This window comes from Bombina bombina, chromosome 6 (genome assembly GCF_027579735.1).
Source record: "Bombina bombina isolate aBomBom1 chromosome 6, aBomBom1.pri, whole genome shotgun sequence".
NCBI lineage: Eukaryota > Metazoa > Chordata > Amphibia > Anura > Bombinatoridae > Bombina > Bombina bombina.
The window spans coordinates 804,358,941-804,378,525 of NC_069504.1; the positions used below are offsets into that span (position 1 = coordinate 804,358,941).

The 19,585-nt window shown below is 44.5% G+C and overlaps 1 protein-coding gene across 1 annotated transcript in view; it reads left to right on the forward strand.

Moving 5' to 3' along the window:
• The window catches only part of ELMOD3 (ELMO domain containing 3), a 212,405-nt gene that overhangs the window by 37,442 nt on the left and 155,378 nt on the right, over positions 1-19,585 (forward strand). The window contains exon 4 of the mRNA XM_053719453.1: positions 18,265-18,289. Within this exon, the coding sequence (XP_053575428.1) occupies positions 18,265-18,289 (25 nt within the window). The remainder of the gene's footprint in view (positions 1-18,264; positions 18,290-19,585) is intronic.

The following is a 19,585-nucleotide window of genomic DNA, read 5'->3' on the forward strand; positions in this document are numbered from 1 at the left end:
AATCTCACAATTGTCTCCTATCTGCCATCCACATTCCAGGGTTAGACAACTCGGAAGCAAATTTTCTGAGCAGACAGAACTTTCATCCCGGAGAGTAGGCTCTCCATCCAGAGGTATTCTCTATGATATCCCTCAGGTGGGGGGTTCCGGAGTTGGGTTTGATAGCGTCCCGTCAAAACGCCAATCTTCCAAGGTACGGTTCAAGATCTAGAGATACACAAACCGTTCTAATAGATTCTCTGGCGGTTCCTTGGAACTTCGGTCTAGCATTCTTGTTTTCTCCGTTTGCTCTCCTTCCACGAGTCATGGCTCGTATCAAACAGGAGAGAGCGTCCGTGATTCTAATAGCTCCTACCTGGCCTCGCAGGATCTGGTGTAGATGTCATCTCTTCCACCTTGGAAGTTACCTCTGAGGAAGGACCTTCTACTTCAGGATCCCTTCCTGCACCCAAACCTAGATTCTCTGAAGCTGACTGTTTGGAGATTAAACGTCTAATTTTGTCTAAGCGTGACTTCTCTGTGAAAGTCCAATACCATGCTTCAGGCTCGTAAGCCTATTACTAGTAGGATTTACCATAAGGTATGGCATAATTACCTTTATTGGTGTGAATCGAGGGGTTTCTCTTGGAGCAGGGAAAGGGTACCCCGAATTTTGTCTTTTCTTAAGGAGGGCCTGGAGAAAGGTTTGTTGGTCAGCTCTCTGAAGGGTCAGATTTTTGCACTGTCCTTTTGCATAAACGTCTGGCAGATCTTTTGTTCAGGCTCTGGTCAGAATCAGGCCTGTGTTTAAACCGGTTGCTCTTCTTTGGAGCCTTAATCTTGTTCTTAAAGTTTTGCAATTCAAAAGTACAAATAAAGAGAGGGCGCTAAATAGTTTGAGTTAACCAACACATTTATTCTATAGACATCTAGTCAAATATCGAAAATATTAAAAAGGTAGGCAAATATTATAAACAAGGGACATCTCCCCGGTAATGAAGTATATAATGATATAGTTTCATATGTTAAAACGCATGTAAAAGACAGAAAAAATGAAGAGTAAAAATACAAAAAAGTATATAGCCAAAATACCACCTTAATAATTGAAGACCACTTGAAGTGGATAACGTTAATATATGTAATGAACAAATGTACTTCTTCAACTAGAGAGAAGGATAAAACATCAAGTCCGTGTAGACAAATAAAAGCAACAACTCCGAAAGTTACTGTGGCCACATGTAACAGAGTAACGGCTGAAGACCGAGAGAGGAAGCTGTTTTGTCCTGTTAAGAAAATATCATCTAACTAGGTACCTAGTTCAACCCGCGCGTGATACACGCTAAGTGCGGGTCTTTCTAATTTGGAACACAAACTTTTCAACCGCCGGGATCTTGTCGGTACTCCTTGACGGATGCTACTATCCATCACACTTGAAGGGCCGTGTACCTGTTCCACGGCGTAGATTCCGGTAAGATCGTTTCAGTTTTACTTTATTCGCAATGTACTGTAATGTGCCCAAGAGGCTACCACCTTGTGGGTCTAACTTTTAACATAAGGGTCTCAGTGACTCTCTTTTAGTATCTTGGAATCGAGGGTTAATATCTCCTGAGGGGGGTTATTGAACATGGGGGGTTTTATAATCATGTTTATGTGATTCAACCTGCTTATGTGCGATGTTTACTGGGCTCGTGATTGGAACATTGAGGCCTTTGGAAGTGACGCGGCCTTTTGGCTGGGCGCGCTTGTTTGGACTGTACGGTTCACCTTGTGTTCGGGCGTGGCTACGTTCCATTGTTCCATTTCCGCATTCCCGACCGCGTGGCGAAGGAAATTTTCTAGTCCGCAGGAGTCTGGTCATAGGAGGTGGTGAGTGCCCCAGCCATTGGGGGTGTCAGGTGCCGTTTTAGTTTTTTTTACTACTTTAGTCCATATTTAAATATCCTCTATCCAGCTATGGAGGATTCTGATGCTGAGACTGTGTTAATTTCAGATTCAGTTACAGAGGATTCTGATACTGAGACTATTTTGATTTCAGATTCTGTTTCCGGTGATGAATCCGGAGTGGCCTCGTTGACGCCTGTCAACCAGTTTTGTTCAGTATGCCATTTTAGTGCGCCTGGTTCCTCGGGCTGCTGAGCCATCCGCCTCTGGGGGTCCTGTCCTCCGAGAGGCGAGTTCCCTACCAAATCATACTTCTGCACATGGTTCCTCCATGCAGGGTGGCTTGTTTCCCCCGGAGGTTGCAGCACGTTTTTGCTTCCACATAATGTTTGGTGATTGTTCATCTGCAGAGTCCAGACGTTTATTTGAGAATGTGCTCAAGCACTATTGTCCTGGGCCTTCCGCCTTGGGGAGGGCCTCTACAGTTCTCCGAAGGGTATCTGTCCCTGAGTGTTGTGCCTTCCGTTACAGGATTGAGCGCCTTTGCGTGTTGCTCAGACATGTTTTTCAGTTATTGAATGACCCTATCGTTACCAGATATGGGGATTTTGAGTCTGATAATTCAAATGGTGCACCTCATTAGACATGTGTGGATGAAGTAATCTCCTGATTGTCATTTGTTAGAGATCTTTCCCAGTTTTGTGTGATAGGGCTCCGTTTAGCTGGTACTGCGGGTAGGCCTGTGTCTTTTTGCACGTTAACCTTCGGGTTGCCTTATATTTTATTTATATCCAATGGGATGTCTTATTTCTTTCCTTCGGGAACCTTCTGGGATTGATACTCTTTATTACTTCTTCGGAAGTTGTTGGACATGTTAGTCCTGTGTTTAAAATTTCATTTTTTTCTCCTACGAGGGAATATTTACGCAGCTTGCCGGTTGGAACCCTAGGTGCAGGCTGGTCCTGTCTGGTTCGTTCGGTTTTGCGGCTGTTCAGACACGTGGCACTGTTCTGCCCGGCTGGTTCGGTAGAAGTGCTGAGTGCTCAGGTTATAATTGTTTTTCATGTTCAACTAAGCATTCGAGAGGACCTGTGGGTCCATGAGGTGGGAAGGATTGTTTTCAGTCCTTATAGCCTTCAGTCATAGATGACTGGGCAGGGGAGTTTTTCCGCTGCGTCACTCTATCTGACATCTGATTTCATCAGATCTTAGAGTTTCCTCCCCCATGTGGTGGAGGGTGGGAGGGCTTAATGCCCCTTACCGCTATTGAGCGGTTTGGCCTTAATTTTTTAGGCCTCTGGATGTGTCCTTTTGGGCTTGATCCAACAGCTTGTACAGGATAGAATTCTAGCATGTGGAGGTTTGCAGTTTGAAACCTGTTGCAGCTCTCGACACCTTGCAGGTGTACGTGTAGCTGATTCTGGTATTTCTAGATGCAGTTCTTACTCTTGACTGAGTTATAAAGAGGCCTTGGGTCTTCTTCCATTGCCTCCGGGTGAGTGGATCTCCTTTTAGGGATCTGTGTTTCAGGGTGATGGTTGTTCCCTGCGGGGACTTTGTTTAGCTCTGGGTTTTCCAGAGCTGGGTAGGCTTAGTGCCTTTCTCTTCCTTGTGTCCTCTGCTTGTGCGGAGGTGATAGGGAGACTAGTCCTGCTAGTAGGATTTTTTTGGACCTCGAGGTATCCCTTGGTTGTCCTGAGGCTCTGAGCAGTATCTTCATACGACTTCTTGCTTTGCTTTTTGGAACGTTGCAATTTAGCAAGGGGTGGTTCCTTGCTTTGAGCAGAGCTTTTGAGTTCTTCTTGCTATCCGGATTCTCTGGATATATGCATCCATACCCTTGTGCCTGGCTTTTTGGCCGGTTGGGGTGTTTAGTTCTAGGGTAAGGTTTGCCTGAACGATTAGGTGCCCGGACCTGTTTTTCTCCTTGAGACTTCCGGTTGCTGATGCTTTGCTTGGCCTTTTTACTGACCCAGTCTTGGGTGGTTTTGGAATCTTGGATCTCAGGGCTGGTTGGGGTGTTCCACGGTAGTGGGAACTTGGGCTATGTCCTTGCTCCATCTACCTCACCTGGTCAGCCAGGTTTTCTGAGTATTTTTTACTCATTGCCACAGAGTGGCCCATGTCATCTGATGGTTAGCCGTGTGGCTTGAGCCTCAAGGGTAGTTGGTTCATACCCAGCTGCTGGCGCTGAATGTCCATTTTCTGGTGCGCCTTAGGGTTGCATTCCCCTGGTCAGCTTGCCAGTGTTTCCGTGGATTCTCTGCTCTGCAGGCGAATGGGTTGGCTGTGCCTTGGCTTAGCTAGCTACTTGTAGGGGGTTCCTTTTCTAGGACATCTGTGTTGGTAATTTCACTTCCTTTTAGCCGGTGCCTTCGGGCCTTGAGGACAGTTGTTGCCCTTTTGGCATCATCCCTTTTCTTTAGGGGATATTCTCCCTATAGAGATTGGTATTGGCGTGGCCTCCTTTCCCTGTTTGGACCCCTTTGGGTCTCTGTGAGCTGGGCTCACTAGTGGAGCTCACTAGTGGAGATGTTACTTTTTGTATTAGGGGACCTTTAGGTTCTCCTTTGCCTTGTTCCCTTGGGGGGTTTTGGCTGGTGTCTCCTTCATTTGTGGAGATGAGCGGAGGGGGACCGTTTGTTGGGCGACGGTGTCTCCTGTAGGACTGTTGGCTCAGTCGAGTTCATTTGCGATCTGTAGTTTGGCTTCTGGACTGACTGTGAGTCAGTGTCACTGGGGCTTTTCCTCTTCAAATTTTCTCAGCTTCGGACAAAGCAGGTTTTTTTATTGGGTAGAGGTTCAGGCCTGGTGCCCTCAGTTTGGGCTGTCTATTGTACCCTCCCATCTTGGCATTCAGTGTCCTCTATACCTTGGGTATTGTTTTCCCAAAAGTAATGAATGCAGCTGTGGACTCTTTCCATTTAAGAAGAAAAACATAAATTATGCTTACCTGATAATTTCCTTTTCTTCTGATGGAAAGAGTCCACAGCTCCCCACCCGTACTTTTATGTGGGGCGTCCTTATATTCTTCTGGCACCTTTCAAAAGTTTGTTATTTTAAATGGCACCGGAGTGTGCTGTTTTTCTATCTCAGGCAGTATTTGGAAGAAGAATCTGCCTGCGTTCTCTATGATCTTAGCAGGCGTAACTAAGATCCACTGGCTGTTCTCGACATTCTGAGGAGTGGGGTAACTTCAGAAAATGGGAATAGCATGCGGGGTCCCCCGCAAATGCGGTATGTGCAGTACAATATTTTCTGGGAATGGAATTGACTAAGAAAACACTGCTGTTACCCATATGATGTAAGTACAGCCTTAAATGCAGTAGTAGCGACTGGTATCAGGCTGATAAATGTATGCGCAGTTGAGTTATTTTCTAGGGACTAGAATTTGACTGAGAAAATACTGTTAATACTGAAATAATGCTTAAGCCTTATCTGCAGTAGAAGCGACTGGTAGCAGGCTTAGTGATAACTTTGCATGACATTGAAAAAGTTTGTTTTTAAAACGTTTACTGGCATGTTATTCGTTTTGTGAGGTACTTTGGTGATAAATCCTTTTTGGGCATGATTTTTTTCCACATGGCTAACGTATTTTTCTGCATAGAAACCGTTATATCAGGTCTCCCACTGTTGTAATATGAGTGGGAGGGGCCTTTTTTTTTTTAGCGCCTTGTTGCGCAGTTAAAATTCTAGTCTTCCTGCTTCTTCCTCCTTGATCCAGGACGTCTCTAGAGAGCTCAGGGGTCTTCAAAATTCGTTTTTGAGGGAGGTAATCAGTCACAGCAGACCTGTGACAGTGTGTTTGACTGTGATAAAAGCGTTAAATCTTAATTTGATATCCGTTTTTGGGTATTGAGGGGTTAATCATCCTTTTGCTAATAGGTGCAATCCTCTGCTAATTAATACATTTACCGTTAAGAATTGTTGACTATAACTGAATTAGTTCTTTGTTAATTCAACTGGGTTTTTTAAAGCGCTGCAGCGTTTTTTATATTGCTTGTAAACTTATTGAAAGTAATTTCCAAGCTTGCTAGCTTCATTGCTAGTCTGTTTAAACATGTCTGATACAGAGGAATCTGCTTGTTCATTATGTTCAAAAGCCGATGTGGAGCCCAATAGAAATATGTGTACCAATTGTATTGATATTAATTTGAATAAAAGTCAATCTGTACCGATAAAGAAATTATCACCAGACAATGAGGGGGAAGTTATGCCGTCTAACTCTCCTCACGTGTCAGTACCTTCGTCTCCCGCTCGGGAGGTGCGTGAGATTGAGGCGCCAAGTACATCAAGGCACTTACAAATCACTTTACATGATATGGCTAATGTTATGAAAGAAGTATTATACAATATGCCCGAGTTAAGAGGCAAGCGCGATAGCTCTGGGTTAAGGACAGAGCGCGCAGATGACACGAGAGCCATGTCTGATACTGCGTCACAATTTGCAGAACATGAGGACGGAGAGCTTCATTCTGTGGGTGACGGTTCTGATTCGGGGAGACCGGATTCAGAAATTTCAAATTTTAAATTTAAGCTTGAGAACCTCCGCGTGTTGCTAGGGGAGGTGTTAGCGGCTCTGAATGATTGTGACACGGTGGCAATCCCAGAGAAATTATGTAGGCTGGATAAATACTATGCGGTACCGATGTGTACTGACGTTTTTCCTATACCAAAAAGGCTTACAGAAATTATTAGCAAGGAGTGGGATAGACCTGGTGTGCCCTTTTCCCCTCCTCCGATATTTAGAAAAATGTTCCCTATAAACGCCGCCACACGAGACTTATGGCAGACGGTCCCTAAGGTGGAGGGAGCAGTTTCTACTTTAGCCAAGCGTACCACTATCCCGGTGGAGGATAGTTGTGCTTTTTCAGATCCAATGGATAAAAAATTAGAGGGTTACCTTAAGAAAATGTTTGTTCAACAAGGTTTTATATTACAGCCTCTTGCATGCATTGCGCCTGTCACTGCTGCAGCGGCATTCTGGTTTGAGTCTCTGGAAGAGGCGATTCGCACAGCACCATTGGATGAGACTTTGAGCAAGCTTAGAACGCTTAAGCTAGCTAATGCATTTGTTTCGGATGCCGTAGTACATTTAACCAAACTTACGGCTAAGAATTCCGGATTCGCCATACAGGTGCGCAGAGCGCTATGGCTTAAATCCTGGTCAGCAGATGTAACTTCTAAATCTAAACTACTGAATATTCCTTTCAAAGGGCAGACCTTATTCGGGCCCGGCTTGAAGGAAATTATTGCTGACATTACTGGAGGTAAGGGCCACACCCTTCCTCAGGACAGGGCCAAATCAAAGGCCAAACAGTCTAATTTTCGTGCCTTTCGTAATTTCAAGGCAGGAGCAGCATCAACTTCCTCCGCTCCAAAACAGGAAGGAACTACTGCTCGTTACAGACAAGGTTGGAAAAGCAACCAGTCATGGAACAAGGGCAAGCAGGCCAGAAAGCCTACTTCCGCCCCTAAGATAGCATGAAGACAGGGCCCCCTTTCCGGAGACGGATCTAGTGGGGGGCAGACTTTCTCTCTTTGCCCAGGCTTGGGCAAGAGATGTACAGGATCCCTGGACGTTGGAGATTATATCTCAGGGATACCTTCTGGATTTCAAAACTTCTCCTCCACAAGGGAGGTTTCATCTGTCAAGGTTATCAACAAACCTAGTAAAGAAAGAGGCATTTCTACAATGTGTACAAGACCTCTTAGTGATGGGAGTGATCCACCCAGTTCCGCGAATGGAACAAGGGCAAGGGTTTTACTCAAATCTGTTTGTGGTTCCCAAAAAAGAGGGAACCTTCAGACCAATCTTAGACTTAAAAATCTTAAACAAATTCCTAAGGGTTCCATCGTTCAAGATGGAAACCATTCGGACCATCCTACCCATGATCCAAGAGGGTCAATATATGACCACAGTGGACTTAAAGGATGCCTACCTTCACATACCGATTCACAAAGATCATTATCGGTACCTAAGGTTTGCCTTTCTAGACAGGCATTACCAGTTTGTAGCTCTTCCCTTCGGGTTAGCTACGGCTCAGAGAATTTTTACAAAGATTCTGGGTTCGCTTCTGGCGGTACTAAGACCGCGAGGCATTGCGGTGGCTCCGTACCTAGACGACATTCTGATACAAGCGTCAAGTTTTCAAAATGCAAAGTCTCATACAGAGATAGTTCTAGCATTTCTGAGGTCGCATGGGTGGAAAGTGAACATGGAAAAGAGTTCTCTGTTTCCACTCACAAGGGTCCCTTTCCTAGGGACTCTTATAGATTCTGTAGAGATGAAGATTTACCTGACGGAGTCCAGGTTATCAAAAATTCTAAATGCTTGCCGTGTCCTTCATTCCATTCCAAGCCCATCAGTAGCTCAGTGCATGGAAGTAATCGGCTTAATGGTCGCGGCAATGGACATAGTGCCATTTGCGCGCCTGCATCTCAGACCGCTGCAATTATTTATGCTAAGTCAGTGGAATGGGGATTACTCAGATCTGTCCCCTTTACTGTATCTGGACCAGGAGACCAGGGATTCTCTTCTCTGGTGGTTGTCTCGGGTTCATCTGTCCAAAGGAATGACCTTTCGCAGACCAGATTGGACGATTGTAACAACAGATGCCAGCTTACTAGGCTGGGGCGCAGTCTGGAACTCCCTAAAGGCTCAGAGATCGTGGACTCAGGAGGAGAAACTCCTTCCAATAAACATTCTGGAATTAAGAGCAATATTCAATGCTCTCCTAGCTTGGCCTCAGTTAGCAACACTGAGGTTCATCAGGTTTCAGTCGGACAACATCACGACTGTAGCTTACATCAATCATCAAGGAGGAACCAGGAGTTCCCTAGCGATGTTAGAAGTCTCAAAGATAATTCGCTGGGCAGAGTCTCACTCTTGCCACCTGTCAGCGATCTACATCCCAGGCGTGGAGAACTGGGAGGCGGACTTTCTAAGTCGCCAGACTTTTCATCCGGGGGAGTGGGAACTTCATCCGGAGATATTTGCTCAACTAATTCTTCGTTGGGGCAAACCGGAACTGGATCTCATGGCATCTCGCCAGAATGCCAAGCTTCCGTGCTACGAATCCAGGTCCAGGGACTCGGGAGCGGTGCTGATAGATGCACTAGCAGCCCCTTGGGTTTTCAACATGGCTTACGTGTTTCCACCTTTTCCGTTACTGCCTCGACTGATGGCCAAGATCAAACAGGAGAGAGCATCGGTGATTCTGATAGCGCCTGCGTGGCCACGCAGGACCTGGTATGCAGACCTAGTGGACATGTCGTCCTGTCCACCATGGTCTCTGCCTCTGAGGCAGGACCTTCTAATTCAGGGTCCTTTCAACCATCCAAACCTAATTTCTCTGAGGCTGACTGCGTGGAGATTGAACGCTTGATTCTATCGAAGCGTGGTTTCTCGGAGTCGGTTATTGATACATTAATACAGGCTCGGAAACCTGTGACCAGAAATATTTACCATAAGATATGGCGTAAATATTTATATTGGTGTGAATCCAAGAGTTACTCATGGAGTAAGGTTAAGATTCCTAGGATATTGTCTTTTCTACAAGAGGGTTTAGAAAAGGGTTTATCCGCTAGTTCGCTAAAGGGACAGATTTCTGCTCTGTCTATTCTTTTTCACAAGCGTCTGGCAGAGAATCCAGACGTCCAGGCTTTTTGTCAGGCTTTGGCCAGGATTAAGCCTGTGTTTAAGACTGTTGCTCCTCTGTGGAGCTTAAACTTGGTTCTTAAAGTTCTTCAGGGTGTTCCGTTTGAACCCCTTCATTCCATTGATATTAAGCTTTTATCTTGGAAAGTTCTGTTTTTGATGGCTATTTCCTCGGCTCGAAGAGTCTCTGAGTTATCTGCCTTACATTGTGATTCTCCTTATCTGACCTTTCATTCAGACAAGGTAGTCCTGCGTACTAAACCTGGGTTTTTACCTAAGGTTGTTTCTAACAGGAATATCAATCAAGAGATTGTTGTTCCATCATTATGTCCTAATCCTCCTTCAAAGAAGGAACGTCTTTTGCATAATCTAGACGTGGTCCGTGCCCTGAAGTTCTACTTACAGGCAACTAAAGATTTTCGGCAAACTTCTTCTCTGTTTGTCGTTTACTCTGGACAGAGGAGAGGTCAAAAGGCTTCGGCTACCTCTCTCTCTTTTTGGCTTCATAGCATAATACGTTTAGCCTATGAGACTGCTGGACAGCAGCCTCCTGAAAGAATTACAGCTCATTCCACTAGAGCTGTGGCTTCCACCTGGGCCTTTAAGAATGAGGCCTCTGTTGAACAGATTTGCAAGGCTGCAACTTGGTCTTCACTTCATACTTTTTCCAAATTTTACAAATTCGACACTTTTGCTTCTTCGGAGGCTGTTTTTGGGAGAAAGGTTCTACAGGCAGTGGTTCCTTCTGTTTAATGTTCCTGCCTTGTCCCTCCCATCATCCGTGTACTTTAGCTTTGGTATTGGTATCCCATAAGTAATGGATGACCCGTGGACTGAACACACTTAACAAGAGAAAACATAATTTATGCTTACCTGATAAATTTATTTCTCTTGTAGTGTGTTCAGTCCACGGCCCGCCCTGTCTTTTTTGAGGCAGGTTCTAAATTTTAAATTATAACTCCAGTCACCACTGCACCCTATAGTTTCTCCTTTCTCGTCTTGTTTCGGTCGAATGACTGGATATGACATGTGAGGGGAGGAGCTATATAGCAGCTCTGCTTGGGTGATCCTCTTGCAACTTCCTGTTGGGAAGGAGAATATATCCCATAAGTAATGGATGACCCGTGGACTGAACACACTACAAGAGAAATAAATTTATCAGGTAAGCATAAATTATGTTTTTTTCAATTTAACTTATTTTTCTTTTGAAAACTTGCGGGCAATTTAGGCTGCTATTTATTTCTTGGCGAATATGTGTCTGTAATGATGCAAGTTCGTCATTTCCGGCATCTTAGTTGACGCTAGGTTGTTTGACGCAAAATTGTGTTTGTTATTATGCGAGTTGCGTCATTTCCGGATGTATTTATTTTACAAGATATGCCGAGTCCACGGGTTTCATCCTTGTGGGATATTATCCTCCTGCTAACAGGAAGTGGCAAAGAGCACCACAGCAGAGCTGTTATATAGCTCCTCCCCTAACTCCTCCCCCCAGTCATTCTCTTTGCCTATGCTAGTAATAGGAAGGGTAAAGTGTTAGTGGTGATAAAATTATAGTTTTATTTCTCATGTTAAGTGTATCCAGTCCACGGATCATCCATTACTTGTGGGATATTCTCCTTCCCAACAGGAAATTGCAAGAGGATCACCCACAGCAGAGCTGCTATATAGCTCCTCCCCTCACTGCCATATCCAGTCATTCTCTTGCAACTCTCAACTAAGATGGTGGTCGTAAGAGGACTGTGGTGTTTTATACTTAGTTTATTTCTTCAATCAAAAGTTTGTTATTTTTAAATGGTACCGGAGTGTACTGTTTATCTCAGGCAGTATTTAGAAGAAGAATCTGCCTGCGTTTTCTATGATCTTAGCAGAAGTAACTAAGATCCTTTGCTGTTCTCACACATTCTGAGGAGTGAGGTAACTTCAGAGGGAGAATGGCGTGCAGGTTTTCCTGCAATAAGGTATGTGCAGTTAAAAAATTATTTTTCTAGGGATGGAATTTGCTAGAAAATGCTGCTGATACCGAAGTAATGTAAGTAAAGCCTTAAATGCAGTGATAGCGACTGGTATCAGGCTTATTAATAGAGATACATACTCTTATAAAAGTGTATTTTAAAACGTTTGCTGGCATGTTTAATCGTTTTTTACATATGTTTGGTGATAAAACTTATTGGGGCCTAGTTTTTTCCACATGGCTGGCTTGAATTTTGCCTAGAAACAGTTCCCTGAGGTTTCCCACTGTTGTAATATGAGTGGGAGGGGCCTATTTTGGCGTTTTTTTGCACAGCAAAAATTACAGACACAGACATCCAGCTTCTTCCTGCATGATCCAGGACTTCTCTGAAGGGCTCAAAAGGCTTCAAAAGTCATATTGAGGGAGGTAAAAAGCCACAGTAGAGCTGTGGCAGTTGTTGTGACTGTTTAACCCCTTAAGGACCACAGCACTTTTCCATTTTCTGTCCATTTGGGACCAAGGCTATTTTTACATTTCTGCAGTGTTTGTGTTTAGCTGTAATTTTCCTCTTACTCATTTACTGTACACACACATATTATATACCGTTTTTCTCGCCATTAAATGGACTTTCTAAAGATACCATTATTTTCATCATATCTTATAATTTACTATAAAAAATTTTATAAAATATGAGGAAAAAATGGAAAAAAACACACTTTTTCTAACTTTGAACCCCAAAATCTGTTACACATCTACAACCACCAAAAAACACCCATGCTAAATAGTTTCTAAATTTTGTCCTGAGTTTAGAAATACCCAATGTTTACATGTTCTTTGTTTTTTTTGCAAGTTATAGGGAAATAAATACAAGTAGCACTTTGCTATTTCCAAACCACTTTTTTTCGAAATTAGCGCTAGTTACATTGGGACACTGATATCTTTCAGGAATACCTGAATATCCCTTGACATGTATATATTTTTTTTTAGAAGACATCCCAAAGTATTGATCTAGGCCCATTTTAGTATATTTCATGCAACCATTTCACTACCAAATGCGATCAAATAAAAAAAATTATTCACTTTTTCACAAATTGTTTCACAAACTTTAGGTTTCTCACTGAAATTATTTACAAACAACTTGTGCAATTATGGCATAAATGGTTGTAAATGCTTCTCTGGGATCCCCTTTGTTCAGAAATAGCAGACATATATGGCTTTGGCATTGCTTTTTGGTATTTAGAAGGCAGCTAAATGCCATTGCGCACCACACGTGTATAATGCCCAGCATTGAAGGGGTTAATTAGGGAGCTTGTAGGGTTAATTTTAGCTTTAGTGTAGGTATCAACCTCCCACATGACACATCACACCCCCTGATCCCTCCCAAACAGCTCTCTTCCCTCCCCCACCCCACAATTGTCCCCGCCATCTTAAGTACTGGCAGTAAGTCTGCCAGTACTAAAATAAGAGTTTTTTGGGGATTTAAAAAAAAAAAAAAAAACAATAATAATTCTGCTCTGTAGGATCCCCCCTTAGCCCCCAACCTCCCTGATCCCCCCCAAACAGCTCTCTAACCCCCCTCTCTGCCTTATTATGCGCCATATTGGGTACTGGCAGCTGTCTGCCAGTACCCAGTTTGAAATCAAATGTTTTTTATCAATTTTTTTATTTTATTATTTTAAAAATACTATTTTCTGTAGTGTAGCTGCCCCCCCTCAACCCCCAACCTCCCATCCTCCCAGATCGTTAAAATGTTTAATGTTCCCACCCTCTCTCCCACCAAGTACCACAGTTGTCCCATAGTGTAGGTTTCCCCCCCCCCCCCGCGCGCACCCGCTCCCGTGCACACGCGCGCACACATGCTCACGTGCACGCGCGCACTCGATCCCGCCCCCCTTCCCACCGATGGCCGCCCACCCGCCTCCCTGGATCAGCTCCCACCCACCAACGAACATGGCCATTGATGGCCGATGCAGAGAGGGCCACAGGGTGGCTCTCTCTGCATCGGACGGCTAAATTTTTTTATAGCAGGATGCCTCAATATCGAGGCATCACTGCTATAACATGAAAGCAGTTGGAAGTGATCAGGATCGCTTCCACTGCTTTCAAAGACCAACGACATACGGGGTCATTAACTGCATTTTTTTGCAGGACGTACCCCATACGTTGTTGGTCGTTAAGGGGTTAAAAAACGTTTTTGTCAATTGTTATTCCGTTTTTGGTATTAAGGGGTTAATCATCCATTTGCAAGTGGGTGCAATGCTCTGCTAACTTATTACATACACTGTAAAAATTTTGTTAGTGTAACTGCATTTTTTCACTGTTAGTTCAAAATTTGGGAGAGGGAACCTTCAGACCAATCTTGGATCTAAAGATCTTAAACAAATTCCTCAGAGTTCCATCATTCAAAATGGAAACTATTCGGACCATCCTACCCATGATCCAAGAGGGTCAGTACATGACCACAGTGGACTTAAAGGATGCCTACCTTCACATACCGATTCACAAAGATCATCATCGGTTCCTAAGGTTTGCCTTTCTAGACAGGCATTACCAATTTGTAGCTCTTCCCTTCGGGTTGGCCACTGCCCCGAGAATTTTTACAAAGGTTCTGGGCTCACTTCTGGCGGTTCTAAGACCGCGAGGCATAGCGGTGGCTCCGTATCTAGACGACATCCTGATACAGGCGTCAAGCTTTCAAATTGCCAAGTCTCATACAGAGATAGTTCTGGCATTTCTGAGGTCGCATGGGTGGAAAGTGAACGTGGAAAAGAGTTCTCTATCACCACTCACAAGAGTCTCCTTCCTAGGGACTCTTATAGATTCTGTAGAGATGAAAATTTACCTGACGGAGTCCAGGTTATCAAAACTTCTAAATGCTTGCCGTGTCCTTCATTCCATTCCACGCCCATCAGTGGCTCAGTGCATGGAAGTAATCGGCTTAATGGTAGCGGCAATGGACATAGTGCCATTTGCGCGCCTGCATCTCAGACCGCTGCAATTATGCATGCTAAGTCAGTGGAATGGGGATTACTCAGATTTGTCCCCTCTACTAAATCTGGATCAAGAGACCAGAGATTCTCTTCTCTGGTGGCTTTCTCGGGTCCATCTGTCCAAGGGTATGACCTTTCGCAGGCCAGATTGGACGATTGTAACAACAGATGCCAGCCTTCTAGGTTGGGGCGCAGTCTGGAACTCCCTGAAGGCTCAGGGATCGTGGACTCAGGAGGAGAAACTCCTCCCAATAAATATTCTGGAGTTAAGAGCAATTTTCAATGCTCTTCTAGCTTGGCCTCAGTTAGCAACACTGAGGTTCATCAGTTTTCAGTCGGACAACATCACGACTGTGGCTTACATCAACCATCAAGGGAGAACCAGGAGTTCCCTAGCGATGTTAGAAGTCTCAAAGATAATTCGCTGGGCAGAGTCTCACTCTTGCCCTCTTGCCACCTGTCAGCGATCCACATCCCAGGCGTAAATAACTCAGTCGTCAGACTTTTCATCCGGGGGAGTGGGAACTTCATCCGGAGGTGTTTGCTCAACTGGTCCATCGTTGGGGCAAACCAGAACTGGATCTCATGGCGTCTCGCCAGAACACCAAGCTTCCTTGTTACGGATCCAGGTCCAGGGACCCGGGAGCAACGCTGATAGATGCTCTAGCTGCTCCTTGGTTCTTCAACCTGGCCTATGTGTTTCCACCGATTGCCAAAATCAAACAGGAGAGAGCATTGGTGATTCTGATAGCGCCTGCGTGGCCACGCAGGACCTGGTATGCAGACCTAGTGGAGATGTCATCTCTTCCACCATGGACTCTGCCTCTGAGGCAGGACCTTCTAATACAAGGTCCTTTCAATCATCCAAATCTAATTTCTCTGAGACTGACTGCATGGAGATTGAACGCTTGATTCTATCAAGGCGTGGCTTCTCCGAGTCAGTCATTGATACCTTAATACAGGCTCGGAAGCCTGTCACCAGGAAAATCTACCATAAGATATGGCGTAAATATCTTTATTGGTGTGAATCCAAGAGTTACTCATGGAGTAAGGTTAGGATTCCTAGGATATTGTCCTTTCTCCAAGAGGGTTTGGACAAAGGCTTATCAGCTAGTTCTTTAAAAGGACAGATCTCTGCTATGTCTATTCTTTCTCCTGTTAAGTGTGATCAGTCCACGGGTCATCATTACTTCTGGGATATTAACTCCTCCCCAACAGGAAGTGCAAGAGGATCACCCAGCAGAGCTGCTATATAGCTCCTCCCCTCTACGTCACACCCAGTCATTCTCTTGCACCCAACTAATAGATAGGATGTGTGAGAGGACTGTGGTGATTTTACTTAGTTTTTATGACTTCAATCAAAAGTTTGTTATTTTAAAACAGCACCGGAGCGTGTTGTTCATTCTCAGGGAGAATTTGAAGAAGAATCTACCTGAGTTTCTATATGATTTTAACCGGAGTAGTTAAGATCATGTTGCTGTTCTCGGCCATCTGAGGGGTGAGGTATACTTCAGATCAGGGGACAGCGGGCAGGTTCACCTGCAAAGAGGTATGTAGCAGCTTATTATTTTCTGAGAATGGAATTGACTAGAAAATACTGCAAATACCTATATAAAGTAAGTTCAGCCTTAAATGCAGTAGTAGCAACTGGTATCAGGCTGTCATGTATGTATATTTTCACTTCAGTATTCTGGTGAATGGCACTTCACAGGAATGATGCTGTATGAATAAAACCTTAGCCTATATTGCAGTGAGAACGGCTAGCAGTAGGTTTCTGTGACAATTTATTTATTTGAGGTTAAACGTTTTGCTGGCATGTTAAATCGTTTAATTTTCTGTGGTACTGGGTGAAAAATTGTGTTGGGCACTAATTATCCACTTGGCGGGCATTTTATTTAATTTTTGACAGTTTACTGATCTCCCTCACTCTTGTGTGTGAGGGGGAGGGGCTTAATTTGGCGCTTTTACTACGCATCAGGAATTCAGTGACAAGTCTGTTTTTCTTCCCTGCATGATCCGGTTCGTCTCTACAGAGCTCAAGGGTCTTCAAAAGTTATTTTTGAGGGAGGTAATCACTCACAGCAGACCTGTGAGATAGTGCTTTGACTGTGATAAAAAACGTTATATTCTGTTCATTTTTTTTCTGCCATTTAAGGGTTAGTTATCCCTTGCTAATGGGGGCAATCCTTTGCTAAATTTATATTTTTACCGGAAAGAATTTGATTTTATAGTTTATCCGTTTTATTGTTTCTCAACTGTCATAACTTCTGTGCTTCTTAAAGGCACAGTACGTTTTTTTCATACTATTGAAAATTAAAGTGAAAAGTATTTCCAAGCTGCTGGTTTAATTGCTAGTGTGTTTAACATGTCTGACTCAGAGGAATATCTCTGTGCTATATGTGCTAAAGCCAAAGTGGAGCCCAATAGAAATTTATGTACTAATTGCATTGATGCTACTTTAAATAAAAGTCAATCGGTACAAATTGAACATCATTCACCAAACAACGAGGGGAAAGTTATGCCGACTAACTTGCCTCACGTGTCAGTACCTGCATCTCCCGCTCGGGAGGTGCGTGATATGGTAACGCCGAGTTCTTCAGGGCGGCCATTACAAATCACATTGCAGGACATGGCTAATGTTATGACTGAAGTTTTGTCTAAATTACCCGAACTTAGAGGGAAGCGTGACCACTCTGGGGTGAGAACAGAGTGCGCTGATAATACTAGGGCCATGTCAGATACTGGGTCACAGTATGCGGAACATGAGGACGGAGAGCTTCAATCTGCAGGTGACGGTTCTGATCCCAATAGAGTGGATTCAGACATTTCTAATTTTAAGTTTAAGCTTGAGAACCTCCGCGTTCTACTAGGGGAGGTATTAGCGGCTCTGAATGATTGTAACACCGTTGCAATTCCAGAGAAGTTATGTAGGCTGGATAGATACTATGCGGTACCGGCGAGTACTGACGTATTTCCTATACCTAAGAGGCTTACAGAGATAATTACTAAGGAGTGGGATAGGCCCGGTGTACCCTTTTCCCCCCCCTCCTGTATTTAGAAAAATGTTCCCAATAGACGCCACCACACGGGACTTATGGCAGACGATCCCTAAGGTGGAGGGAGCGGTTTCTACTCTGGCTAAGCGTACTACTATCCCGGTGGAGGATAGCTGTGCCTTTTCAGATCCAATGAATAAAAAATTAGAGGGTTACCTTAAGAAAATGTTTGTTCAACAAGGTTTTATATTACAACCCCTTGCATGTATTGCGTCTGTCACGGCCGCGGCCGCTTTTTGGTCCGAGTCCCTGGAAGAGACTCTTGACTCAATTACTATCGAAGAAATTTCAAACAGGCTTAAAACACTTAAGCTAGCTAATTCATTTGTTTCAGATGCCGTAGTACATTTAACTAAACTTACGGCTAAGAATTCCGGTTTCGCCATTCAGGCACGCAGAGCACTGTGGCTAAAATCGTGGTCAGCTGACGTTACTTCTAAATCTAAGTTACTTAACATACCTTTCAAAGGGCAGACCTTATTCGGGCCCGGTTTGAAAGAAATTATCGCTGACATTACAGGAGGTAAAGGCCATGCCCTGCCTCAAGACAGAGCCAAGCCTAGGGCTAGACAGTCTAATTTTCGTTCCTTTCGTAATTTCAAGGCAGGAGCAGCATCAACTTCCTCTGCTCCAAAACAGGAAGGAGCTGTTGCTCGTTACAGACAAGGCTGGAGACCTAACCAGTCCTGGAACAAGGGCAAGCAGGCCAGAAAACCTGCTGCTGCCCCTAAGACAGCATGAATTGAGGGCCCCCGATCCGGGAACGGATCTAGTGGGGGGCAGACTTTCTCTCTTCGCCCAGGCTTGGGCAAGAGATGTCCAGGATCCCTGGGCACTAGAGATCATATCTCAGGGATATCTTCTGGACTTCAAATCCTCTCCCCCAAAAGGGAGATTCCATCTGTCAAGGTTGTCAACAAACCAAATAAAGAAGGAGGCGTTTCTACGCTGCGTACAAGATCTGTTACTAATGGGAGTGATCCATCCGGTTCCGCGGTCGGAACACGGACAGGGATTTTACTCAAATCTGTTTGTGGTTCCCAAGAAAGAAGGAACCTTCAGACCAATCTTGGATTTAAAGATCCTAAACAAATTCCTAAGAGTTCCATCGTTCAAAATGGAAACTATTCGGACAATTCTACCCATGATCCAAAGAGGTCAGTACATGACCACAGTGGATTTAAAGGATGCTTACCTTCACATACCGATTCACAGAGATCATCACCGGTACCTAAGGTTTGCCTTCCTAGACAGGCATTACCAGTTTGTAGCTCTTCCATTCGGATTGGCTACGGCTCCAAGAATCTTCACAAAGGTTCTGGGGGCTCTTCTGGCGGTGCTAAGACCGCGAGGAATTTCGGTAGCTCCTTACCTAGACGACATTCTGATACAAGCTTCAAGCTTTCAAACTGCCAAGTCTCATACAGAGTTAGTACTGGCATTTCTAAGGTCGCATGGGTGGAAGGTAAACGAAAAGAAGAGTTCTCTTTTTCCACTCACAAGAGTTCCCTTCTTGGGGACTCTTATAGACTCTGTAGAAATGAAGATCTACCTGACAGAAGACAGGTTAACAAAGCTTCAAAACGCTTGCCGTGTCCTTCTTTCCATTCAATGCATGGAGGTGATCGGCTTAATGGTAGCGGCAATGGACATAGTACCTTTTGCACGCCTACACCTCAGACCGCTGCAATTGTGCATGCTAAGTCAGTGGAATGGGGATTACTCAGATTTGTCCCCTACTCTGAATCTGGATCAAGAGACCAGAAATTCTCTTCTATGGTGGCTTTCTCGGCCACATCTGTCCAGGGGGATGCCATTCAGCAGGCCAGATTGGACGATTGTAACGACAGACGCCAGCCTGCTAGGTTGGGGCGCTGTCTGGAATTCCCTGAAGGCTCAGGGATCTTGGTCTCAGGAGGAGAGTCTCCTGCCAATAAACATTCTGGAATTGAGAGCAGTTCTCAATGCCCTTCTGGCTTGGCCCCAGTTAACAACGCGGGGGTTCATCAGGTTTCAGTCGGACAACATCACGACTGTAGCTTACATCAACCATCAAGGAGGGACAAGA